The 27,702-nt window shown below is 45.6% G+C and overlaps 1 protein-coding gene across 3 annotated transcripts in view; it reads left to right on the top strand.

Annotated features, from left to right (window-relative positions):
- Nucleotides 1-27,702, top strand: part of LOC111226626 (transcription factor COE1-like) — a 55,044-nt gene that overhangs the window by 8,033 nt on the left and 19,309 nt on the right. For all 3 annotated transcript variants that reach the window (XM_022751879.1, XM_022751878.1, XM_022751877.1), the window contains exons 7-9: nucleotides 23,489-23,570; nucleotides 24,155-24,296; nucleotides 26,671-26,801. In XM_022751879.1, the coding sequence (XP_022607600.1) occupies nucleotides 23,489-23,570; nucleotides 24,155-24,296; nucleotides 26,671-26,801 (355 nt within the window). The remainder of the gene's footprint in view (nucleotides 1-23,488; nucleotides 23,571-24,154; nucleotides 24,297-26,670; nucleotides 26,802-27,702) is intronic.

Raw genomic sequence — 27,702 nt, 5'->3', positions numbered from 1 at the left:
TTTTAAGGTCCCCTCATATTATCCTAGCCTTCTGTAAGAGGCCTAAAGCTTGGAACCACACATGTTTCCCTGGAAGACAAGAGAGGCACACAGGTAGCCTCTACCTTTCTGCTGCTTCCCCTGCCTATGTCAAGCACAGACGCAACATGTCACTTCTTTCTGAATTTCCGTGGACTCACCACATTGGAGGTTTAAATCCATAAAATAACGCAGGAATTGCCTTCATCTTCAGCGCGGACTGATTCAGATCAGATGGACTTAGAAACTTATCTAAGACAGAGAGAGATGACAACACCCTCAGCCAAATAGTCCTAAACCAATACAGCCAGAAAGCAGGACAGATTGTGTAGATGTTTCTTTCAACTTCAGTAAAAGTAATTATGTTAAAGTGCTTTTTGCTACCATAGCCTAAACAAATGCTTCATAATTAAAATCTAATCCACATCGCTCCTTGTAGACACTTAAGCCAAACACATTCTCTCTTTTCAACAGGAGGCGATGTGCAGAGACGAGCGAGAGAGATTCTCCCGGTGAGCGAGTACAAGTACCTAGAGCGCTGCCGATCCACACTCTTACCAGATTTGTTTCTCCTAACAATCAAATAAGTTTCTCATTAAGCTGACTTATTTTTCCTCATTCCTGCGGTTTTGCTGCAGTGGCCTGTTTCTCCCATCTAACGAGAGAGAGCTAATTAGGCAATCAGACCCATTACTCTTCCAGAAGAGTTTAGAGCTAGCCCAGCTAATTAGGGCTGTAAAATCTAAATCATCTCTGGTGAAACAGCAGAGGCTAACGAGCCCTTATTTAACGAACTAAATAACTTCAAGGTGGGAGAGGGGCTGCTGATGTATTTCTTTATGAATTTGAAGGAGGGGGAACTCATGGTAATGAGTCAGTTTCACCCTCACAGTTGTTTGTTTGTTTATGAATCTCTGATTATTACACTGCCAAGAATATATTGGTACTAAATGAGCAAACGTATAAAACCCTCCTCTCCCCTTCTTTAAAACAAGCTACCAAACCCCCCCACCCACCCCCCACCCCCGTGGGTGGGGGGGTTGGTAGCTTGTTTTAAAGAAGGGGGAGAGGAGGGTTTATACGTTTGCTCATTTAGTACCAATATATTCTTGGCAGTTGTAATAATCAGAGATTCATAAACAAACAAACAACTGTGAGGGTGAAACTGACTCAATTACCATGAGTTCCCCTCCTTCAAATTCATAAAGAAATACCATCAGCAGCCCCTCTCCACCCTTGAAGTTATTTAGTTCGTTAAATAAGGGCTCGTTAGCCCTCTGCTGTTTCACAGAGATGATTAGATTTTACAGCCCTAATTAGCTGGGCTAGCTCTAACTCTTCTGGAAGAGTAATGGGTCTGATTGCCTAATTAGCTCTCTCTCGTTAAGATGGGAGAAACAGGCCACTGCAGCAAAACCGCAGGAATGAGGAAAAATAAAGTCAGCTAATGAGAAACTTATTTGATTGTTAGGAGAACAAATCTGGTACAGTGTGGATCGGCAGCGCTCTAGGTACTGTACTCGCTCACCGGGAGAATCTCTCTCGCTCGTCTCTGCACATCGCCTCCTGTTGAAAAGAGAGAATGTGTTTGGGCTTTAAAGTGTCTACAAGGAGCGATGTGGATTAGATTTTAATTATGAAGCATTTGTTTAGGCTATGGTAGCAAAAAGCACTTTAACATTACTTTTACTGAAGTTGAAAGAAACATCCTACACAATCTGTCCTGCTTTCTGGCTGTATTGGTTTAGGACTATTTGGCTGAGGCGTGTTGTCATCTCTCTCTGTCTTAGATAAGTTTCTAAGTCCATCTGATCTGAATCAGTCCGCGCTGAAGATGAAGGCAATTCCTGCCGTATTTTATGGATTTAACCTCCAATGTGGTGAGTCCACGGAAATTCAGAGAGACGTGACATGTTGCGTCTGTGCTTGACACTAGGCAGGGGAAGCAGCAGAAAGGTGAGAGGCTCCTGTGTGCCTCTCTGTGTCTTCCCCAGGGAAACATGTGTGGTCCACTTTAGCCTCTTACAGAGGCAGGATAATATGAGGGGAACCCTTAACCCCCCCCCCCCACCTCCACCTCCACTTCCATCGCTCTCCATCACTCCTGGTTAGCATGGGGTTAATCATATGCAGCCACTGCCAGTCAGTCTATCATGCGCCTCGATGGGCCTCAAATCACAAACACATTTCCCTCTCACCCGCTGTCTCTATGAATAGCTTCTCTTAAATGTATCTCCTCACAGAACTGTTGTTGTTAATTGACTTCCATATAATTGTGGACTAATCTCTCAATCCTACCCGCTTTGGGAGTATGACTGTCCCTCCGGCCCCATGTGTCCTACTGCCACCTGTGTCCTGTGGCCCCTTTCTTGCCCGTCCAGCTCCCCCAGGCCCGCCACAGGGTGTCCCCTAGGCAGGGAGAGCCTCTCTGGAGGAGGGAGAGAAACTCTCTGTGACCAGAGATAAGGATCCACTGGATAGCCCTGCATATCCCATGATCCCCATTTCCAGTCACAGTGTGGGGAGGGGTGGGGTGAGGGGTGTCAAGTTTACGCACAATGTTATTTCAGGTTTATTGCTGTTTTTGAGTGTGTGCTTGTGTGTGTTTGCGTTTGCACACACTCCTTGCAGCCCGCTGTTGATGTGGCCCATTTCCTTGCATGCGTGTCCATGCTTGTGTATCCGCGTCGATGCTGGTTATTTCCCCAGGAGTGTGTGTGTGTTGATAGAGGCCATTTCCTGGCGAGTGTGTGTGTGTCTTGAGTGAAGAATGTCGGGCAGGAAGTGCTCCTCCCGGGGAGGATGATGTCATGGCCGACAGTTTCCTGTTCTGTGAGCCAGTGGAACAGACCGAGTCTCAGCCTCGCGGTGGGTAGTTAGGAGTCCTGGACCAGAGACACATTAAATGGTTTTGGTTCGCCTCTCGGCTGCTTCTTGTCTGCACCTGGTTTGGTGTTCGTCCAGGTCACCTGACACATCTGGAAAGAACAAATAAACTTCGCCAGCTGCAGTGTTTTGAGGATTATTGCATTTTCCCAGCTAATGTACTGTTTGTTTGTCACTCTCTCCCTCTTTGTCTCCCTCTCTAGTGGGGAACCCCGTCATTGTTTTGGTTGTTATGTTTAGATGCACTTCCTGGGGTGAGAGGTCATGTGTTGTCTTGGCTGGGCTAACGTGCGCTAGTGAATAATGTATGTCATTGACTTTATGTCAGCCCTGCCAGCCCCCCAAGCCGAGCCCACCCATGTTTAATTCATCTATCTCATTTGTGTGTGTGTGTGTGTGTGTGTGTGTGTGTGTGTGTGTGTGTACGTGCTTGTGTGTGTGTGTGTGTGTGACTGCAAACATGTATGTGTGTGTGTCATTTAGAGGCCCAGTCTGCACCTGTCCAGCCATTAGCCCCCTTCTCATTTGCATTTGATGCTAATGCGGTTTACTGGCAGCGCCTTGCGTCCCCTCAGTGTAGTTTCACTTTCATATCCATGACTGTGTTAGTGAGAAGGTGAAAACACACTCACAGCACAGCTACCCTACATTCTTCTGACTGTAATCTGCCCTGATCAGCTGGTATTTAAATATTGAGGTCGTCATTATTTGCTTACTCTTTTCCACATCTCGGTGATGCTGTATCTGATGCAGGATTGTCATTGTTTTTCCCTTCTACACCACTTTTCTTTCTCACAGTTGGTTTTCTGCTGTGTCTCTGACCACTTATCTCTCGCCTGACATTTACCTCCAAGACAAATAGAAGCTACAAACAGAGTCACAAGACCCAGAGAGCAACAGTGTCACTCATATTGGTGGATTACGGTAGCTCCTCTGCACCTTTTTGACTCAAGGTCTTCCTGGAGCTTGTTTTGGTGTTTGTCTTTAGGGGAGGAGAGATCTTCTCAGATTGTGCCGTGATGTTCTTTTAGAAGGTGTATTCTCCCATTGATGTGCTGTTTCTTTTTCTGCAGTCCTAGGGGGGGACAGCTGCATCAGATGTTATGGGAGGCTTTGAAAAGGACTGGCCCTGAGATGGTTGTGGTGTTTGTGCAGGGCTCAGGGGCAAAAAGGCAGAGTTGCTGGCTCATCGATATGCAGGCAGAACTCCCCTCCCTCAGGTGCTGGCTGCCTCACAAATCTGCGTCACACTCACACAAGAACACACACACACACACACACACACACACACACGCACACGCACACGCACAGGCACAGATGCAGCTCTCATCCTCAGATAAACTTGTACACAATACACAAATACATATGCAGACGCATGCATGCGCAGGCCTGAGAATCCACAGGCGTGCAAAAATATTGCACGCACACACATATACACACTCACACATTGACCCGCAGCTCTCTGCATCTGTTTGGTTGTGTTCTTTTTTTTCCCTGCGGTGGTCCCCCCCCCCCCCCCGGGGTGGGGGAAAGCGGGGCCCCCGGGGGGGGCCCCCCCCCCCCCCAGGGTTGGAGGAAAGCGTGGCCCCAGGGGACGGACGGCTGCGCTGATTGACAGCAGGGAGTTTGGAGGTCGAGGAGCCTCTAAAACAGCGCTGCCTCTTTCTCTCTCATCCAGACCTTCAGCACTCTCACCCCCCAACTACTGGCTCGCTTTCATTTGTGAACACCCCGCGACAAAAAAAACACACACACACATCATTCCCAGAGTATACCTGTGTTTGTTTATACCAATATGAAATATCACATTAACACAAGCTGTTTTTTTATTTATTTTATGGTGAGGAAACAATGAGGAACACACTGGAAATAAGTATTTTTAACGCTCAACTTTGTGTGTGTATTACATAGTGTTTTAATTCTTTCCCCCAATAAACTAAAACAGAGCTGCTATCACACTTTATAGGTAGTTAAGATAATGCTCCCCAGCTGAATGCAGGTAGCAATCAGTTTATTAGGGCATATAAACTGCAATTTACAAATGTCATTACAGTGAAACGTTCTGGGTTTCATGACATGGGGAGATTTTTTTTTTTTGGCTGGAGCTACTGTAAATAGCACAGTTGTAGCTCTATTTTCTCCGTAAACTGCTTTGTCATTACTGCTTGACATTCCCTGCTTGACCTGGCCACTCTCCTTGGCCGTTCCCTCCGCCTTTGTGTCAGTGTTTGTTCTGTCCCAGAATTGAAGGGTTTTGGCCGGCCAGAGCTGACCCAAATGAGTAGCGTCCTACTTCTCTGAGAGCTATTTAAGACATTTTTGGTGTTGGAAATTGCAGGACAGAGAGATAGAGATAGAAGGGGAGCGAAATAGAATAGAAGATATATTTACCATATGAAAGGTCCCATGTATGACGTGTGAACGAGTGTGTGTGTGTGTGTGGTGGTGCTGCAAGTGAGGAAAGAGTAACGTTTTCCAGGATTTAGTCCGTGACTCGCCCTAGAAGATGCGCTCAATTTGCTTTTCAAATGAGGCGTGAAGAGCGCGAGTGTGCGCCTCTCGGTGTGATGCTATACATTTGGACATGCATGGTTATGTGTGTGTGTGGCAGGAGCAAGGGCTTTGTTTTCTCAATGCTCTGATGTGTGTGGACAGTCTAGTGCAAGGCCCACTAAGTGCTCTCTCACAGCCAATGTGCTACACGGCTCCCTGTGTTGCTGCTCGTAATTGAATAGACACACCAGCTCCTCTCTCAGTGAAGGATACTCAGGCTTCCTCTCCCAGCAGGCTGAGCCAGTGTGTCATCGAGCAGTATAGCTTCCAGCCGCCCTGATCTCAGCCCTCACTGATGATTCATTGTTTACTGATTATTTCTGCTAAGTGAGAACGCAGACAGTATGCTTCATGCCAGCCCCATACCCCCCAACCTGGCGTCTCACTTCCTATCAGTCAGTTTCCCTCCCAGAACCTCTTCTGGCACTTTACCTCAGCGCTGTAGCCCAGGATGTAAGTCCAGGTGTCCAGGATGAGTGCTGATGACCCGCTGTGCCCGAGCAAGATGTATAGTCTGCTGATTGTTTTCCATCAATCTGTCCAGGAAGAATGGATCGCTGGCCAGGCGCTGTGATCGGCGCTCTCAGTTTCACACGCCACAATGGAAGGAAAACCTGCTCCACACTGGTGGAGACAGGGAGGGAGAGATATGTAGTGTGATAGTGGTGGTGGGACTCTGCAACGTAGGAATGATCCTTTTAAAATATTCTGATTATTTTATGTGAGATGTAGCTTTTTTTACTGCAGGATGAATTATTTTCTTTAAAAACAAACAAAAGAAAACACTTCTACTGTAATCTGGCACCTGTATAGTTATTACTGTTGTACTATCAGTAACCATATCATCACTTCCAAGTTCAACCTTTTCATATCCGTTCTTATATATGAATATTGTGACACTGAGCTTGACTAATTCCAGCTGTAACATTAAGAGACAAAAGGAAGTCTTCAAGGAAGTATCTCTGCCGTAATTAAACGTAAAGCAGGGACGTCAACATGCAGACAATTATGGTCAACAGAACTGTTCGATCAAAGGGATGATATATTCTTACATTCCTAATATATTCTTTTTACTTTGCATTAATCATCAACAAATGAGACCCAAGCACATGTCACAGTTCCACTTCAAAAAGCTGAGCTGAATTTAAAGGCCTTTGTTTGTGTTTATGTAAGTGATGAGGGGAGACAAAGTAAGGCGTAGGCAATCGACTGAGACACTTTGTTGTTTTACACCGCCTCACCCCCTTTGTGTGTGTGCTGCTAACGCTGTTTGTTTGTTTGCCGAGTGGCTTGACCTCGCTGAGAGGAATGTTCACTCGTTTTCTTTACTTCTGTGTTTGTGTCTCTGATTTTCTCCATCCATGTGTCTCTCTTCTTCTTCTTCTTCTTCTCCTTCTTCCTCCTCTTCTTCTGCTTCTCTCTTCGTCTGTGTCTCTGCCCCTCTGTCTATGTGTCTTTTTCTTTGGTCCTCCCACTCGAAATTCCAGATTTAACTCTGAAGGCTTTTTTTTTTTTTTTTTGGTTAATCACACTTGGAATCTTCCCCACGTTTGAACGCTCTTCCTCGGCAGCGCGTTCTTCCTCGATCTCAAGTCACGCTAATTATCCCGGTTATTGGTTTCTCCAACACAGGAGCTGTGATTTACATGAGGTGACATTCAGTTCAAACGCGCAGACCTTCGCAACCTTTTTCTGGAAAACAATTAACAGCGCAGCTTTCTCCTCTGCCTCCCTCCTGTACCCTCTTTTTTCTCTCGCTACACCACTCCCTCTCTCTCTTCCTCTGGCTATTGTCTTCACACAAACAGAGAAGATTTACTGCCAAAACTGTGAGGGTGTTCAAGGAGAAGAAACTGTTGGTGCACTTTCTGTAACAAGTGATTACTTGGTTGGTAATTGACAGTTTTGGTAGATATTCAGCGAGGTGTTCGCAGGAGCGTTTGAGTGAAACTAACATGGAGAAGGTGCTAACTTTGCTTTTGCACGATTGTGTCTGATGTTCCATCTTAAATTTTGTCTCTGAGTTTATCCATCTCCTCCGTGTGTCTGCCAGCGACCCTAGAAAATGTAAGATGCACCCTTTTACACACACACACACACACACACGCTTATAGACAGACATATAGCCCAGACACTCACACACTCACACACACACAAACACACACACACATTCAAACACAAAGACAAACTTGCAAGTGCAACGTTAATGAAGCGCATCTCTGTTCTGTCATGACGCCCGTGTTAGCATGACAAGATGTTTACACACACAATCACGGCCGTGCCTCTGATGTGGGCCGGGATGAAAGAGAGATGAGAGGAGAGGAAAAAGAGGAGGCAGAGACATGATGGTGAGCGTCGGGTATGGGCTGCTTTTCTCTGTTTGACAGGAGGACAGGTGTAACAGTACCCCACTGAGCGAGAAGACTTAGAGGGATAGATAGACAGACAACAGCAAAAGAGAGAGAGCGAGATGTACCTGGAGGAAAATTTTCTGAAAAGGAGAGACGCTTCTTTTTTTTTTTCTTTTTTTTTTTGTCTACAGAGGACTTCTCTGAACTCAACCACATTCTCGAATCCGGAGGAAAACAATTAGATCCACCCGCTTCCCCTTGTCCCGCAGTGTAGATTACAAATGAGCAAACCTGGCATTTATCACATTACTACAAACATTTATTAAAGCCGGTTCCCCTCTAAAGCTGCAGAGATAACAGTGGGTAATTGCAGAGACTGGCTCTATTAGTTAAGTATGCCTAATGTCACTGCCTCAGAGCATTAATGGACGCCGTAGTATTATGTTCCTGCGCTCATTACCACCCCACTCCCCTTCAAACAGATACACACACACACACACATACACTCATACACACACACGCACACACACACACACACATTCACACTCCCTCTCCCCCCTCCATTGACCCTGCAGCAGGAGTCTGTGCCACTCTAATGAGAAATGGAAAACACTGCTCCGCAAGCTCCAAGACACACACACACACACACACGCATATACGGACACAGACACACACACACACACACACACACACACACACACGGTGGGAGCCATTACAAGGGGACAGAGGGGTACAACAGTATAATCACACACGCCCAGGGAAACAATTGTGCCGTTATCAGAGTGATCACATTATAAAAGTTTAATAAACACCAAACGGCCTAATGGTGAATTAGCCTGCATCTGCCCTGTGTTGTGCCAGGCTATAATTAGTGATTTAACAGAGACAAAACAAATGTTTTTAGCCAGAGCTTTTCACAATCAACAGATTTTTACTTGGACATAAATTATCATGTTTGTCCAGAATTAAAAGAAAATGTGTGGCTGTGATGATGATGTGGGAGTTTGTTTTTTTTTTTCTTCTTCTTCTGTTTTTTTTTTTTTTTTTCACTTTGTGATCTTGACTCCAAGACACCACAAGTCACACATGCAGACAGTTGCACAAACACTGAACCACTGAGAGGAGAGTTTGGCTCAAGCCCGAGTCTGGTTTTCTAAGTGGCACTTGAGATGTGTATGGAGAGGGGCGGATGGGTGCTTGAGATTGCTGAGGAGGAGGAGAGAGAGTGAGGAAAGGAGGGAAAGGGGGAGGGAAAGAAGAAAAGAAACAGGAAGAGATGGCGGTGAATGACGTGGAATAAGTTAGTCAAGAGGAGGGAAAAAAATGACTCTTCTCCTTCTCCCCTGTGTCTATTTTGGTAGTTGTGCGTGCGTGTGTGTGTGTGCATTTGTATGCGGACATTGACATTAAATCAATAACAATTTATAATTTACAATCACAAGGACCTATCACTTTTTATAGGGCCTCCATCCTCGCTCATCAATATTACATCAGGACGCAGACTCTCAGTGTGAAGGAGCAGGAGGGTGAGAAAACGGCTGAGAAGAGTGAATATGGCTTTGGTCCAGTGTGTGTGTGTGTGAGTGTGTGTGTGTGTGTGTGTGTGTGTGTGTGTGTGTGTGTGTGTGTGTGTGTGTGCGTGCGTGCGTGTGCGTGTGCATGTGTGTGTGTAGAGGGGGATGTGGGCGGAGGGGGAGAATGAGGGCATCTGCTGAGGTTGTAGAAAACATTGCTCCCAGCATACACAAATGTGCAAACGCATACCCTGCCTTGCTTGTATGTGTGTGTGTGTGTGTGTGTGTGTGTGTGTGTGTGTGTGTGTGTGTGTGTGTGTGTGTGCATGCTTGCCAGCTGAGTGACAGCTTAGTATTGATCTGTGGGAGGCCCTGGTGTCATTAGACCCAGTATGGACCAGCAGGCACACGTGGAGGTCAGGGCACAGAGTTTGTGTGTGTGTGTGTGTGTGTGTGTGGCAGAGTGGGGGACCAAGTGTTCAGTAGTGACAGGCTCAAGCCTCTGAAAGAAAATCAATCGTGTCATAAGAGGAAGGTTTCCTCCAGCCTCCTTCTCCTTCTTTCTCCCTACTCTTCCTCATCTTTTCTCTCCCATTTTTCTTTTCATTCTTCTCATTTGGGAGATCGTCCATAGACTCTCCATTTGCTCTTTTACCACTCCCTTCTTCCCTGCCTTTCTTTGGTTTTTGAGCATCTCTGACACACACACTCACACACAGATAGCACTCTTGGGTCAGGACGGGGGTTGCATGTGTGATGTGTGGATCAATCCGAGGGGTTATCCTGGCAAAAAGGAGCCATTAGTGACATAACTGATCCTGGATCAGCCCTCATTAACTAAAAGGGCACAGGGGCTGTGTGTCCAGATAAAAGAAATGACCCCAAACCAGGGCCAATTAACTCAGGGGGTACAGACTGGGTGAATTGATGGCATGTGTTGTTTTGTTTAATGGAAGTTTGATTCGGAAAGAAACTGATTAGATTTTGTTTAATTGTGAATTTAGGCTGTCCTTCAGTTATTTATTATTAAGCATGAGGACACACACAGACACACACATACACACACTCTCTCTCACACACACACACACACACACACACACACACACACACACACACACACACACACACACCGGGCAAGCATCCACCTGTTCTCCTCTCTCCTCTCTCGCCTGAGGGGACTAGTATGGTAGATAACAGTTTGAGTGGGCCTGCTGCAAAACACTAATCAGACCTAACACTGCCTAATTAGCACAGAGTCCGCTGATTGGCTTACAGCAATAATTAACACAGGTGAGAATAATTAGCTCCCCATAGACCTGTTTGTGTGTGTGTGTGTGTGTGTGTGTGTGTGTGTGTGGTGTGTGTGTGTGTGTGTGGTGAGTCGTGTGTGCTGTTGTGCAGGATGTTATTATGCAGTCTTGGTCCCCAGTGAGACTGAGGAGGCAGAGAGAAGAATCAAACTCATTACTGAAACCAGGCCAACCTGTGTTAGGTGCTCTGCTTTCCCACACCCAGAGAATTAGCCACAGAGATCCACCTCCCATCTCTCTCTCTTTCTCTCTCTCGCTCTCTCTCTTCGTGTGTGTGTGTGTGTGTGTGTGTGTGTACCTACCTTTTCTCTTATCTTTCTCTCTCTCCGTCCCCCCCCCCACTTGATGATGACTGAAGGTGCGTTTGAGGAATCTCACCGCTAGGTGAACCTACTAAGATAAGATGAAACACAGACACGGGGCATCTTTCTATCATATTCTGTCTCTCCGGTGGTCTGCTTCTCTCTTTTATCCCCTGCCCAGCCCTTTTTCATTCGCTCTTCAGGATAGTAGGGACCAAATAGGGGGGAAAAAATGTTGGCAAGCGCCGTCTTCCTCTCCAAATAAAAAGCTTCAGCATATAGCCTCTTCCTTCCAATAAAGTTGTATACTGTACACTCCATGAACTACTACTTACCGCCTGGCTGTGTACACAAGATACTGAATCATGCTCAGCCAACTCCTCATGTTTCCTCTTCAAGAGAGAGAAAGAAGGAGATAATGAGAAAGACTGAGGAGGAGAGACAAAGAAAAGAGAAAAGAACAGGGGAACTGTGTTTTGCTGAAAGACTGGCCGTCGTTCATCAGTCTGTAAGCAGCATGGTGTCCTCCATCTCACTCTCCCTGGTTATTTTTACCAAAGTGCTGCTTCTTTGATCAGGCCAACATCACAGAGAAGAAGACGGGCACGCAGACATTGAGAGGGGGTTAATATTGGAACACAATTGACGGCTTGTCACTTTTAGCTCCGAGGCACAAACATCACCGAGTAGTTAGTCAGGTTCCGGAGAGGGAGATAGATGGGGGTAACACACACACATACACACCTCCAAGAGCTTTTTGTGTGCTAAATAAATAACAAGCGACGATGTAAATTGGTGTTTTCCTGAAGTGTGCGGCTGCTTCTGGGATGTGTTTTTCATGTCAAGACATTTTAGAGTGGTTTAGGAGTGCAGGATGTAGGGATAATGAATTTAACCCCCCAAACTGTGCACAGACACACAGTTTTGCTCTCATGCATACACACACACACACACACATACACGCACGCACGCACACAGTTGAATATTCACCTGACCACAGGTGCACCACAGCATTAATGCGAGGCACATTCAGGCTGACTCCCACCCCCAGCTCACTCTCTACACCATTGTTCTCCACACACCAGGGCCCAGGGAGGTGCCAGGGGCAACATCAGCCTATAACCATACACCAGTTGAGACACAGTGGGAGAGGGAAGCTTATCGTTGGCTGACTGATCTCCGGTGTCGCGCTGACAAGCCTCCCGTGTTCGCTAGATTTGTTTTTTGTTGTGTTCGCTCCTGGTAAACACTTGCCTCTCAAAACAGGCAGCTACTACCTCTGTCACACATGAGGCTGTCACAACACAACGCTCACCCGCGCTGTACTCCACATCATACCGAGCTGTAGCTACGACACACACAGACAGACACACACCTGGGGATGTATGTATGAGCAAAATGGATGTACTCAAAAGGCAGCTAAATGCATATAAGAGCTGTTAAAGCAGTGTTTATGGGAGGCATTTGCATAGTGTTCATAGCACTTTCTGCCTGCCTCCTTTCCACACACGCACACACACACACACACATACACACACACACACATACACACGCACACACACATACACACGCACACACACTCTCAAAAGCTGCACTTTTCCCCCTCGAATACTCTCAACATGCCTTCCTGACTAAAGAAACAAAATGAAAGAAGGTTGATTGAGGCAAAACAAGGAAGGTTGTTTTTTTTTTTTCATATTTCCTGTTTCAATAATTAATATGCATGAGTTTTATGGCCGCTTAAGATGCGATCAATTATTCATTAACAGCATGTTAATTGCATCCACAGTCCTGAATATTTAACCAAACACTAAATCAATGGGGTCGAATGAGCAGCAATATGGACATTTTATAAGCTTTGCCAAAAATTAGGTTAGGCTTTAATGAAAACGGCAGCGAGCGGATTGGAAAAGGGACAAATGTGAGGAAAGGACCAACTTCATGAGAGGAGGCTTATGTTTAGAAAGCAGACAATATGAATAAATGCAAGGTTGTTGACTCGTAATAGTATAGTCAGTGACTCTTAGCCTTTTCTTGTGCTTTGTCTCTTTATTCTCATCTCCTCCTTTTTTAAATGGAGAGGATGTAATCTCTTCATCTCTGCCCACTGTAGCCAGCCTTTTCCACTCTCAAAGACTCCAGACTCCTTTGTCCTGGATCTTTGTGTGCTTGTGTGTGTGTGTGTGTCTGTGTGTGTGTGTGTGTGTGTGTGTGTGTGTGTGTGTGTGTGTGGTGTGTGTTGTGTCTGTGCAGCTCTTGTGTGTGTGTGTGTGTGTCTGTGCAGTTCTTGTTTGTGTGTGTGTGTGTGTGTGTGTGTGTGTGTGTGTGTGTGTGTGTGTGTGTGTGTGTGTGTCACAGCGGTGTCTGGACGGTGACATTTCTCTGCTTGGATAACCATCGCGCCCTCTGTCCCTCTGTCCCACCAGCCATGACGCAGGGTAATGTCACCTGTCAGTCTCAAACTCCTACTTACAACCACTACCCCCCCACCACATCCTACCCCACCACCTCCCACTCCCGCCACCCCCCCAACTCCCCACCCCACCCTATCCACCACCAGTCCGCCACCCTCTCACCCTGACCCTAAACTACCCCTGGACCTCACCTGGGAGACAAAGCCCTCCCCATCTCCCTCTTCCCACTCCTTTTGTCTTCCTCTCCGGTACCTCATATGACTCCATATCCTCCTGCTCTTTCACTGCCTTATATCCAAATGGCAACCCCACACCGCCCCCCCCCCCTTTACATTTACCCCCAGGACACCAGAATATGGAACGGGAGGACAGCGCATATAGTGAATGGGAAAGTCAGGGGTGGGAAGTTGACTTTTTGCCTGGACCCCGTTGCGTTCTGCGCCTGTTTTCAATTACTCTCCCGACACAGGCAGGGTGGAGGTTTATGCGTTATATGGGAATGTAATTGACTATAACTGCCCTCTTAACATTAACCAGGTGTACTAGCTGAGTGTGTGAGATTAGGCCTCAGGTCTTGGCTGTAATGGTGTGTTTGGACCCGGTCTATGCGGTTGTGTTGTTGTTGATGTATTTATGCCCTGCTCCTGTGAGGTGCTGCCCATTAGCACTGCATTTAAATCTGCCATTTTTCCAGTGTGTTTCTGCGCACGTGTGTTTATGTGTGTGCATAGTACAACTACTTGTCCCGTTGTGTAAGTCCCATCATGCATTTGCCTGTGTGTGCATATAAGAATGAGAGGGAAAGTAAAAAAAAAAAAAAAAGAAGCAGGATACAGATCCAGCCTGCTTCAAGGGGGGCCTGACTTTACAAGGACAAAGTCAAAATGGGCCCATTCACAAGCCTGACATACTGTGATTTGTATGTATAGTGCTGTGCAGCCTGCGGGGCACTAGCCCAGGGGCTATCACAGACACCCAGACCAGTGCAGGAGCAGGGGGAGGTGGTTTATGCGGAGTGTATGTAGAAGGAGAGGACTGTGTGTTTGTGTGTGTGTGTGTGTGTGTGGGTCTGTGTGTGGTGGAAAGAGAAGCATCAACAGGCTGTCAATCAAGCCCCGGCCACAGCCTGTCACTCCTCGATCCGGGGGAGAATGGGAGTCCCTGGGACCCTGAGAGGAGAAAGGAGGAGGTGGTGTGGGAGGGGAGGTGGAGGAAGCAGGGAGGAGGTGACTGTCTGTCTGTCTCAGTGACTCCAGCTTGATTTGATATTTGATACCGAGCATGTGGCATTTGAATGCAAATCTATTTTGATTGTCCCACCGTCTGATAGGGTTAAGAGGAATCTATAGGGGATATGCATGTACGCGTTGTGTACCAGATGAGGGCTGGTTGGAGATACACCCACACACACACACAAAATAAGAGGGAGAATTATTCAGAGGGATTATATTACTCACCAATTCACTTGCATCAGGCAGGTTTCCCTCTCACAGCAATATAAAGCTATTCAATTTGAATAAATATTAAAGATAATGGGTCAGAGGTCAGAGAAATGTTTTGTCTTGTGATTCCTGTCTCCTTGTGGTTAAAATACTTTTCTTTACATGCAAAACTAGTGTGTTCACATCCTGTACATAGCTGTGTGTATGTTTGAAAATATGAGCTCACGCAGGATAATTATTTTCCCTGCGTGCCTGTGGAGGATTGTGTTTAAAAGCAAGCATGTCAAGTAGGTAGACAGACGGACAGATAGACGGACGGATAAAGCTGGTATTACTGCAGTATGGAAATGCGAGGCTCAGTTCCCTCCCAATTAGAGCAGTGACTTCTGAAATGCCATAATACCCATTAATTAGCAAGCTGCTATTTTCTCAGTGATTTGGCTAATTAGTCTGCGAGGCTCTACACTATCTGGACCATTATTATTGGGTTGAAGCCATGCAAACACACACTCTCACACACACACACACATTCATGTTCGAGCCGTCGCACAAACACCAGCACGCTCACGTTCACATACATACCGTACAAGGGGAACCGATACACAATTTCCCACAGTTGAGTGACCCTAATTTAAGTGACACCATTATACGCTTCAGTAGCAGCACAGCACAGCATGAGAGAGTTAATGGTGAAGAAGGGGATGTTGATGCACAGTTGCAAACCGGCCTCTGTCTTCTTTAACTATGAGCTCCTCATAACATGTTATTATATACAAACAGCAGCGCTGCCCCGTCCTCCTGTGAGAAACAACAGAGAAGCGTTTCAGCCCCCTGTAATGACTTGGCGTGTGTGTGTGTGTGTGTGTGTGTGTGTGTGTGTGTGTGTGTGTGTGTGTGTGTGTGTGTGTGTGTGTGTGTGCGTGCGGCGCTCTCTCTGCTCTCGACAGTCCATCAGTGTCTCCCACCGGACAGACAGGCCACTGACACAGCACCATGAGGCCGGGAAACCTTTTCAATCACTCCCTCACTTTTCCCTCTCTGTCAGGTGGCAGAAAGGCGTGATTGATCTGTTGTTTCTCCACGGTGGTAAAGGAGTAGAAAGAAGTTGTGTTGGGTAGTGGAAAAAAAAGGGGTCTGGCATGTGTGACAACCACTTTCATAAGTTTATTAATCATCTTCATCAATAATGCAGCCTCGGCCCTGCTGTTGGTCGTCATGCAGCTTGTGTGTGTGTTTGCTTGCATGCGTGCAAGTGTGTGTTCACACTCCTTGCAGCCCGATGAACTTCATAAGTGTCCCATCACCACTTTAATCAAATTACTTATGAACCAAAATTGACAGTTTTCATTAATTATAAAGGATTATTCTAATTGCGATTCAAATTTATTCATTTAGAACAGACGGCATTCAGTAATGTTTCAGGAAATTTGCATATTAAATGGAGAGGGTAGGCCATTAGCTATGCTAATGTATGCATGATTCCTTATTTTGTGATTGGTGGGCCATATGTAGCAGGCTGGGGGTGTGCAGGTGAGGAATCTAGAAGGAGCTGTAATATGTTTGATAAACACAGAGGGATGCAAGGCCAAAACACACGTGCACATGTGCACGCGCACACACACACACACACACACACACACACACACACACACGCACACACACACACACTCACACTCACACTCACATGCTCACACACACACGGCAGGAAGCCATACATCTCTGTTCAGTATCAGTCTCCCTCTGTCTTTCCCTTGTCAAACACACACACACTCTCTCTGTCTCACATTTTCTTGGTCTCTCCCACTCTCTGCTTCCATATTCCTCCCTCAAGACCCATTGTAGGGAACAACTTTTTACCCGAGAACAAACACAGCACACTAATTAAGTTTCTGATTTCTGATCCTGCTGCATTTAGAAACATAACCTTGAGCCTGTGTACACTCACAGTCATAGTTATGATTTAATACGGTGCTTAAATGGAACAAAAAGAAAGAACTTTTGCAAGCGGCACATTCATCCCCACAATGTATGGGGCTGGTCCCGGGTTGACACAATGCTCTTTATCAAGCTATATATAGTCGATGCATTATGCATTAAGTTTAACATGTGCTTAAATCAACACTATTCAATATGAATACATCAGTCTTCAACTAAGGTAGAGAGGAGAACATTTAGGGTAAATGACTGCACAGGGAGGCACGCGGGCAGGCATAAGCACACAGTTACAAACACACACACACGGTCACACACACCCTTCGGCTGTGCGGCGGCGTCTACCCAGGCTGATGACAGGCCCATTATTCACTGGTCAGTCCCACGAGGGCAGGGTTTGGGCTGGACAGGGTAGCAGAGCGTCCCAGCGTGGCAGGACAGCGCTGAGGTGAGAGGGACCAGGACCCTTCATTAATCCAATGGTTTGAGGGCCTGGAGCCTCTCTCTCTCTCTCTCTCTCCCTCTCTCCCTCTCCTTCCCTCGCTCTCTTTGTCTCTGTCTCCATCAGATTAATGGGCCAGGCCTGACAGAGGAAGTGTTTCAATCAGCACCGCCTGCCAAGCTTGTCCATCACCCAGACAGCCTCTTATTCATCATGGCTTTGATACACACACAGGCTCCCACACACAAACACACACGCATGCACAGATGTTTATTTGGTTGCATTTTTCCCCGGTGCTCTGGTGCAAAGCCAGGCCACAGGTACCGATGTTATCAGGCTACAAGTTGTTGAACCCAGCTACTCCTTCTTCCAACGCTGTTCCAGAGCAGCAGAGATCTCATTGCCTGTCTTTCAATGCTCCCCGCACGATGTCTCAGTTGAATTTTGAATGATCCTTTTTGGATGAAATGGATGAAACACAATTGGTTAAGTGTCTCTGGGACTTCTGTCCCCAAGCTGAGACCGGAGCTCGGGCTCCGAGGGGAAGCGAGGAGCGATCTCTCCCAAGTGGGGCCTCTCCCTGAGCGGCGAAGCCACAGCGCGGCTTCCCCCTGACCCACCGTCTCCCTCCTCCTGGGTCCATTTGTTCTGAGAAATATTTAAAGACGGGGCAAATCCAGCTGACATGACATGCACACACATTGAGCAGATACAGACGAGCTGGAGGATGGGACGATGCACAGAGCGAGCTGGAAATGAATTTTTCAGCGCAGTGAGATGTTCTATTTGAATAAATCATGATACTTAAGATAGACATGAGGGCAATATAGAGGTGCTCGCCGCTACTTTAGTAGCACTCCTGAGGAATGGAGGGAAGTGGGTGCGTGTGTGTATGATGGGCTCTGTTTTTGTCATCTGCCCCCCATGTTCCTGTGTGTTCAATATGTGATTGTTCATGTTTTCTTTTATGTTTTGTCTTTTTTTTTAGTCGAGGTTTCTTTCCGTGGATCTGGTATTAGTGGAACTGGATGTTTCTCTCCCAGTATAGCTAAACTGGGCCACTGTTACAGCCTGGTGTCCGAAGCCCAGGGCCAGTCCCACAGACAGACCTGGTTCTGGATTATTAATGTCCCCCCCTGTGGAGCCTGGCCCCCTCCCCCACCCAGTGCCCCCCTACACCCCTGGGGTCAGCCTGCATGGCTCCTGGTGCAAGGCCCCCCTCATAAATCTCCCTAAATTAGTGTGTGTATGTGTGCGTGTGTGTGTATGTGTGTGTATTCTTCCACGCTTAAACATATACTGCAGGCAGGGAGACAGGTCACTGCGAAAACAAGCCAGTCAGGCTCCTGGTTGAAGTGTCAGTGATGCATGGCGGAAAAAGTGAAAGAAAGAGTTGCAGAGAGGAGGAAGAAAACGAGAAATGAAACACAAGGGGAGGAAAAGAAAATACACAAAACAGGGTTTGAGGAAGATATTTGATTCTCTGAGAAAGCCAGACTTCACTTTTAGTTTAGCCTCCTATTTATCACTCCTTTTTGTGTGCTGTAACATTATATTTGCTTACAAATATTTACACTTAATTTGAACTTGTCTCTGACTTCATTAGGATCGATTTCCCGAACAAATCTTAATGCTTAATTGCTAAAGTGCAGGATCCTCCATCCTTCTACCTGCCTAGATTAGTTCAGCATGTCCCACGGTGGTAACAGGCATGGGGAAGTGCTGTTGTGTCACTTAGTTAACCCCCGAGACAAATGGCTCCCCTCTGGAGCACAGTGAATTACACACCTCATGAAGCATATTAGGAGCCAGACACAGTGCTTTTCTTCCTGAGATGATCTGTACGGCAGGAATGGATGGAGGGAGAGGGAGAGGGGAAGGCTGAGTTATGGCATCACCCACAGCCATTTTTACAGCGTGTCGGCATCAGAACAAAACAGAGAGAGCAGAAAGAGGAGGGGCAAAGAATAAAGAAATGAGGCACAAAGATGTATAGCGCAGTGTGTAACAAAAGGCTGAAAAGATGAATAAACTAGAACCACTGAGGACGATAAAACCGCACAGTTCTAAAGTTATCCATGTTAAATTTGACAAGGAAAACAACTCTTTACCTCATTTGTGGCTAATGTAGGAAAATTATTAGAAAATATAACAGAATTGTCCCTCGGAGGCTTCCATGCTGTTAGCTAATCGCTTAGACAATCTTTATCACTACAGTAATAATATTTAGATGCTACAGGGATTACTTAAAAGTTGTGTTATAATTGCTTTCCTTGTTTTGTTTTTTATGGGCAGGGGGTGATTTTGTGTTTAATTGCTCCAAAGTGACAAATAATGCCCGTTACGATATGATGAAAGTGTGAGATCATTAAATTACTACGGCGACCGGCTGCATGTGTTTATTTCTTCGTTTTCGCTGTTGCAAATTTATGCCATGAGGCTTCAAGAGGCCAAGCAGTTATTTACACAAATTCACTTCCACAGCCATTCCTGGATTTGGGGGTAATTACGTGAGAGCGAAATGGTTTTATTTCATTTAATCCGGTCGGTGCAGCAATTTGCACTGGTAATATTTGTAGCCGCAGAGTCTGCACAGTAAAACAGCTTGAAACCAGCGAGAGACTCAAATACAAAAAAGGTAGAGGAGGCAATAATCAAAGCAAGAATCAATGCAGGAGGTAATATTGTCTATTGACTGAAAATTGATGCTTGGAGATGAGATACACTTAGATTTTTGTATCATTATCTGTATTTTGAAAGACCACATGCAGGTTTTGAGCCAGGAAAATTAAAAATCCTTGAGGTGAGGAGTCTAAACGCTCAACAGATAAATGTGTGAATAAACACAAAACGGCCTCTTAGCTGTTTCTTTCACATTTAACTCATTAATTTAACTCTCAACAATCTATATCTGTACATTTTATCTCCTAATCTGCATAATGATGGAAGGGCTGTTTCACATACTCACATTGTTGAAAAAGTAACAAAAAAAAGCCACAATCAGCCTTAAAAAGATTGTGGCTTTATATATGCAACTGTAGAATGTAAACAATTGGTCTTTAGGATGTCAAAATCCCTAAACTACCAGATGATATACCGACTTCACCTTGGTGTCCTCAGTGGTAGCTACGACAACGATCATACGGTCATCAACTCATAATGGGAACCGATGAAATATTGCACTGGCAACAAAAATGATCTCTGATTTCGTTCAGAATTTTCTGCTCTGCCCTTTAAAAGATGGATTGAGCCGAATATTTGTGCCAGTGGATAGATCAGTGATTCCCTACCAGGGGTACTTATACTGCAACCACTGTGTCAAGGGGGTAAACGACTGTGGAGTAGCTAATATAGGATATATATACTGTATATATCAACATATTTATGTTTCGGAAGCAAATAGGGAGAAAATTAGGGAATAAATTAGGGGGGAAATCATGATTGACATCCAAACAGGATTACAAATTGGTGTGCTGCAGGTTTTTAGTAATTTTTTTTGTCACAATAACCAGTACACTGCCCAATACACACCTCACACTAAACTGGAAGCCAAATGTTGTCGTTAAGGTTGCATGAAAACTAGTTGGCAGGTTAGGTGAGAGGTAAAAATAGTGAAAAGTAAAGGATAAACGGTTTAAATATTTAGCTCAAGGTAGTGCATAAAGAGTTAAAAGAGCTCCTCTGACAGGGAGGTGGGGGTGTATCGGACAAAAAAAAAAGATTAGATTTGCTTCTGTATTGATAAAAGGGTGAAGTAAACATGATAACAGAGAACTGAACCTACCAAATAAGAGAATTACAGGCTATCGTCAGCTTCCTGTCCATATTTACCGGTCAGCTGTCAATCAGATTATCCATAAATCCTTATGGTAATCTCTTTGCTATTGCATATCAACACGCACTGCTCTTTATCCCCCCCCCCACACACACACACACATACACACACACACACACACACACACACACACACACACACACACACACCACCACCACCAAACACCCACACTCTGTTGAGCCATGTAAATGTGTGAAATGATTCCTGTCCCCCAGCTCCCGGGGAGATGAGATAGAGCACCAAGGAATCAACATGCTGCAGTTTTGTAATGTTTCCATGCGGCTGACTCCAGACACCTTAAGTCATGTAAATAATGAATCAGGTGATCCACGCGTGCAGGAGATCGAGGGGACACGCTGACATATGGCACAGCGAATGAGGCATGCTGACTTTCTCTCCTCTTATTCTTTTTTTTTTGGTCACTCAAGTATCTCAGCACCGTCTCACTTTTCCCTCCTCCTGTCTCCTTCTCCCAACTCCAATATTTAACCTTCTCATTTGGTCACCCCTGACTCTGGTGACCCTAACTTTCCTCCTTCCATTTATCCATCATCCGTCCATCGTGAATACCTCAGAGGGAGAAGGAGAAGGACAGCTGGGGAAAGAGCAGAGTTGATGAATTAAACAGGAGGTGCAGTGAGGAAGGTGGAGTATGTTGGACAAGTGGATGTAGTCCACAGCTGTCTGCAAGGTTGCTCTTTGACCTCGAGGAGATAAGAAAGTTGGGAGACCCTCAGCCTGTGGGGTCCAACAGCCACTGTAAAAAAAAAAAGAAGAAAAAAAAAGAAAAGAAAAACCTCCATCTCTCTTCTTCATGAATTATTGAGATATTGGCCTACAGCTTCTAAAATATACAGGAGGGTGGTCTGTCTCTCCTTTCAGATTCCACATACTCTCCACCTCGTCTTTCTGTCTATCTTTCTATCACCTTCTCCCATCACTTTCTACCTCCCCCCCCCCCTTTTGCCTTTCCTCCCCTTCTCACCCCTTCTCACTCAGATTTAGCGTCTTGCGTCGGCGAGATTGTAAATCAGAACACAAACAAAGCTGAAAGAAATAAAAAAAAAAAAAAAGCACCAGAGAAAGACAGTTTGTTATTCAGATCATAAGAGGCTTTTTCTTCTCTAGTTGAAGAAGTGCGTCTACCACTAACCAGCTGTCATGCATTTAAAAGTTGTCAAGGATAAATTCACGAGTTCTTGTGTTACATCAGATGCTTGTAATGCGCACAGCAGTAGGCTGGCCCTTGAAATGAGCCAGAACTCTGGTCTGTCCATTTATCTTCTTTTGCGCTCTTGTTTTTTTTTCTTCTCGATGAAGCAATTGTCCAAGGCACGGTGCTGCTTACTGTGTTTCTCTTGACATGTCTCTATGTGTGTGTGTGTGTGTGTGTGTGTGTCATACGTTCGCTCGTGCATGATTATATCTAAGGCAGTTGGCTCCAAACGCGCTGCCCAGTGCAGAATCCTCGCCATAACAAATGAACAGAGGGGAGAAAATAAGACATATGAAAGAAAAGCTGAGCAAAGGAGTGATTCTCTCTCTGGCTGCTGGAGATCTGTATTGTAAGCAGTTTCAGCTGTCAGCACTTCTTTGAGCTACCTCAAAGGGAGGAGGAGGAGGAGGAGGAGGAGGAGGGGGACGGGAAATGTTGTAGTTTTATTTTCCCCCTTTTGAGGGTTCCTGTTTATTCGTACACGGCGCTGTTTATTTTCGCGGTTCATTTGATATAGTTTTTTCTTTTTTTTTTCAGAGAGACAGACAATGCAGAAGGGAGAGTGGAGGGATGTACAGTGCTGTAGTTTCAGTTAAAGAAGAAGTTGTCAGGTTTCCGCCTTGGGGTGGGGCTAGGGAATATATTGTCAGACGTCCCCTTTCTGGTTTTCAGGCCTCCGTTGCCCCCCCCCCCATACACACACACACACACACACACACACACACACTCCCCCCTTTACTCCTCCGACCCTCCCTCCCTCATTAAGTATTGATGTGGGTAGCCATACTTGCCATCTCAGCCTATTAATAATGCATGGCAGGTGCTGTTGATGTGGTCTCTCACACTGAGATTGAGAGAAGCAGGAATGGCAACACTGTGCTGCATAGTAGCTACAGCACAACCTCCGTCACACGGCTCTGCAGCTGAGGTGGTGAGGGGGGGTGTGGTTGGGGTGTGGGGGGTGGGGGGCGGCTGCGTCTGCCCCGGTGAGTTTATGGCAAGGTGTGACAGCAGCTCAGAGATGGATATACAAGGTAGCATCTTACTCAATATCCCGGAGCTGTTTTTACATAGAAAACTGCCTTTGTCATAAACAACTGATGGATGAGGGCGGGATGGTGTATGAGCCTTGTCTGCCACGGCTGTTTTATTTGTTTTATTTGTGTTTTGTGTTTTATTAAAGTGGCTTACACTGTGCTTTCGTTGACAGACAGATGTTCTCTCAGTGGCTCATCTGTTTTCTCTCTGTTTCTCTCTCTTTATGCATATGCAGGTTCTTCCTCAAGTTCTTCCTGAAGTGTAACCAGAACTGCCTGAAGAACGCAGGGAACCCTCGAGACATGAGGCGTTTTCAGGTGAGACGCCGCTGTCTGCATGCATACAGGATGTGATGGACCGACGTAACTCTGCACTCTTCCACTGTTTTGAAGTGGAAAATGCCACAACTTGATGGGACTGCAAGGCACCAACCATGACAACAGCATAACCTCCCTGCCCCTGGACTATCCACCCCACAACATTTAACCAAGGGCTTTGACAAAGTTACAAACTACCCCACTCTAGCCGACATGGTCTCAACAGTGCACTGTACCGCTGGAAGCAACAGAGCAGCCAGGTTACACACATGCCACAAGTTTTCTTCTAGAACATTTATGCATGAAAATAAATTGAACTTTAGCTCCAAAAAGAAAAAAAAGTATCAATACATTTAATTTACCCTTATTTAAAGCAGCTGTAATCGATGATAATAACGGATCAAATGACAAAGGGGACACCTGTAGTGATGAACCAACAGAGAATCTGTTCATAACTTAGCACAACAGCACACACCACTGCCGCACGTTGTAGTGAGATCCTATATCAACGTGAGATTTATTGTCGCTGATAGTTTTGATCGTTCTCAGTTCCATGGTTTCCTGTCCGTCTCTCACTCTCTCAGGTGGTTGTGTCGACTACGGTGAGCGTGGAGGGTCACGTCCTGGCCGTGTCCGACAACATGTTCGTGCACAACAACTCCAAACACGGGCGCCGAGCTCGAAGGCTGGACCCCTCGGAAGGAACTCCGTCCTACCTGGAACATGGTATTAAAAGCAAGAACAAAATACCCAGACTCTGTCTCTGTCCTAGCTTTTCTTTGTCTACCTCACTTTCTTTCTGTCTGTTCAGCTCCCCCTCCCCTCCCCCCCCCCCCGTCTGGCTCTGCACTCAACCCCTCTCTGTCTCCACTCTATCCCTCTCAAACCTGCTCTCTTGCTTTCTTTCTTATCTCTCTCCTGCTTCCTCCCGGATTCTCACTTTCCTCTCTTGTAGGGTTTCTAACTCACGCTTAGAGAGGAGAGAGTGGTAGCTAGTGAGTCTCTTGTCTCTCCCTTGTGGCTTGCTCCCCTCAGGTCTCTGCCTCTGGGCCTTCTACTCTGCCTCGCATAAGCACTATGTGTCTTATGAGGTCTGTTCTGCTTAAAGCCAACACTGGCTTTATTTCCTCGGAGACCTGCTTTTATCCGCCAGCCCTCCATCACTCCCCATCCCTCAGGTTTTCAAACACACCCATGCACGCACACAAAAAAGCCCATGCACACACACGTACACACCCCCGCATGCACAGTCAGACCCAAACCTTTAATACTTCATAATGACATGTGCACATGATTTAGGAGCCCGCACTGATTCCCAAGTCCCTAATCCAGTTATTTTCTCATTTCGATTTCCCAGACATTGAATAAGAGAAACATATTTTTTTTCTTTGAGGAAAGTCAACCTCAGGGATGATAATGACAAAAAACTAAGAAGGGATTTACATGATGGCCTACAGTAGATTGCATTAAGATTGAATGTTATGGTTAAGTCTTTCTAATGTCTATTCTCCAGAGGTAGGTGGACCACTTGTCCCTGCGACTGGTCTCACAGACGATTAGAAAAGTTCACAAAGACGAGACATATTGGAGACGTCAGCGAGACTTGGATCTTACACAGAAAGAAGAGCACTCGCAGTACACTAGCAGATGTTCCCTGTGTCAGAGAGATTTGTTTGGGAATTTCCTCTTCTCTGATTTTCTATTCTCCTGATGAGGGGGGGTTAGAAGGAGGAACAACAGGAGCGAAAGAACAAGATAGGGGTAGGGGGGGTTGGAGAGATGTAGGCGCGATGAGAGGAAGGGGTAAAAGTGTATGATGGTGTAAAAAAAAGGATGAAATGATAGGAAGGAAGACAGAAGTTTCTTCTTTTTTTTCTTTTTTTTCCCCCTCTCCCCTTCTCTTTCTAGTGTGTGTTGAGTTTGTGTGCAGGATACACAACTTTGGGGGCCCATTTCAGGCGGTAATAGATGAGCAGTGCATAGAGTTGAACAGATGGCAGTGAGGAACACCCCAAAGTATAATCCTATCACATGGATTCACGTTCCACCATCTGGTTAATCCACACACACACACACACACACAGACACACACACACACACACATCCACACATACACATGGAGCGCACATAATATCAGCGGCTGTGAAAAGGAGGCATCTTAGGCCATGATTACGGCCACAGATTGCTGCTCAGTGAACGTTGATCTCTGCAGGCGTATCGGGGGGCTAAATATCATTCCAGCTTGTTGGGGAGGATCAACAGAACAGGGAGTCAGGCAAAGAGCAAAGGCTAGGCTGCAGGGAAAAAAGTCAGCCTAGTCTAAAGTGGATTATGCCGCTTTACAGAATTACAGCATGTCTGACAAGCTGCATATCTGTTAAGGAGAGGAGATTTAGCTTGTATAAACATGTATTTTCCCAATGCTGTTCTTTTCTTCAATCACATCCAGTAATCTTCAAGTCCATAATACCAGCAGATAAGGTCAAAAAGCACATTGAATACCAGTTATTGAAAATGTGGTTTACTGTTGTTATTCCATGTACTTTGTCCGATAAGATATAAAGAATATGCTTTAAGAGAAAACACAGAGAGCTTACAAAACAAAACATATTGCAAATACACCAAAGCAGGAGCTGAGCCTGTGTGGCCATGTCCTCAGTGGCTGGGCGCTGATATATGAAACAGACAGCTGAGCAAGAGCTAAGTGTTTGCTTAATGAAGGCGGCGTATTCAGAGGGCAGAGCTACTGTTGGCTCTGCTCTGCTCCCCGGTCGCGTGGCCTTTGATCAGACACTCAGCACACCTGACATTTACACGCCCGCACGCTTTGCCACGTGTCATAAAACAAGCGCACTGCCGCTGCCCTCACACACAGGGCAGGGGTGATGTTTAATAACGGGGTGCGTATAATCACTCTGATTAGTATTCCTCGCTCGGCCCCGACCCTTGGGAGAGAGGAGAGAGGTGATGTGTGTGTGTCTGTGAGTGTGTGTGTGTGAAAGAAGAAAATTGGACTGTACATGGTGCCAATAGCGAAGACCTTTATGGGCTGTCATTAGGTCAGTTAACATCTAATCTATTTTGTCTGTGAATCTTGCAGCAACCCCCAGCATCAAAGCCATCAGCCCCAGTGAAGGCTGGACCACAGGGGGCGCTACAGTCATCATCATCGGGGACAACTTCTTTGACGGCCTGCAGGTCATCTTCGGAACCATGCTGGTCTGGAGTGAGGTTAGTCACCATCTGGTCACCTGAAGGAACATGTGCATATGTGTGCATCCTGACCATTAGTTTAAAATATTAAAGAGAGGCCTTCTACTGGACTGTGAAGCAACGGTTCCCAACCGTCTTTTGGCTTTTGGCTCCGTAATAACAAGTCAGAGAGTTTGAACAAACCAAAGAGTGTTTTCTTCTTCTCAGATTGCTTTGTTTGAAAAAATAAAATCTGGTGAAAGTGTGTAATATATCACAAGTAAAAAGCAAAAAAAAAAAACCTCAGTACCAAAATGATTAGTCCAACATGGTTTAGCAAGAACAATTTTTAGAAGTTTATAATTTCAAGTAGAGCAAAAATGCTAAACAATAGCTGGTTCCAGCTACTCATCTGTAAGTTATTGTTACCTTTATTGTGTTTTACATCATTGTGAATTCAATCCATTTGAGATGTTGAACCTGTTCAGACAAAACAAGCAAAGATGCCACCATAGCCTCTGGAAACTTGCAATACGCATATTTATTAACATTTTATAAACTAAAATTGTAATGAGGTAATTGAAATAATAATCCATAGATTAATTAACAATGAAAGCAATAATTAATTGCAGCCTTATAAGCCCATGTGAGAAATATTTTACAACCTGAACAGCAGCCTGCTCTCTCATTTCTCTCTGTGGCAGCTATTACTTCTGCTCAGCTCTCTTCCTGTCTTTTATTATGTTTGTATCTGCCTCCTTGGAATATGTGCACACCGTACAGTATGAATCTCTTTGTACGGAGCATCTGCCACATGACTAAAATGTAAATGCAGTGTATGTGTGAAATTGAAGGTCAGTGAGCGGCGCAGCTAAACAGCTTTCTCTTTAGTAAAGAAATAATTCTATAAAAAGCTCCTATATTATCTCGCTGAGAGGTG

Source organism: Seriola dumerili, unplaced genomic scaffold, assembly GCF_002260705.1.
Source record: "Seriola dumerili isolate Sdu_G_001 unplaced genomic scaffold, Sdu_1.0 BDQW01000161.1, whole genome shotgun sequence".
NCBI lineage: Eukaryota > Metazoa > Chordata > Actinopteri > Carangiformes > Carangidae > Seriola > Seriola dumerili.
This window is presented reverse-complemented; position numbering and strand designations above follow the sequence as displayed.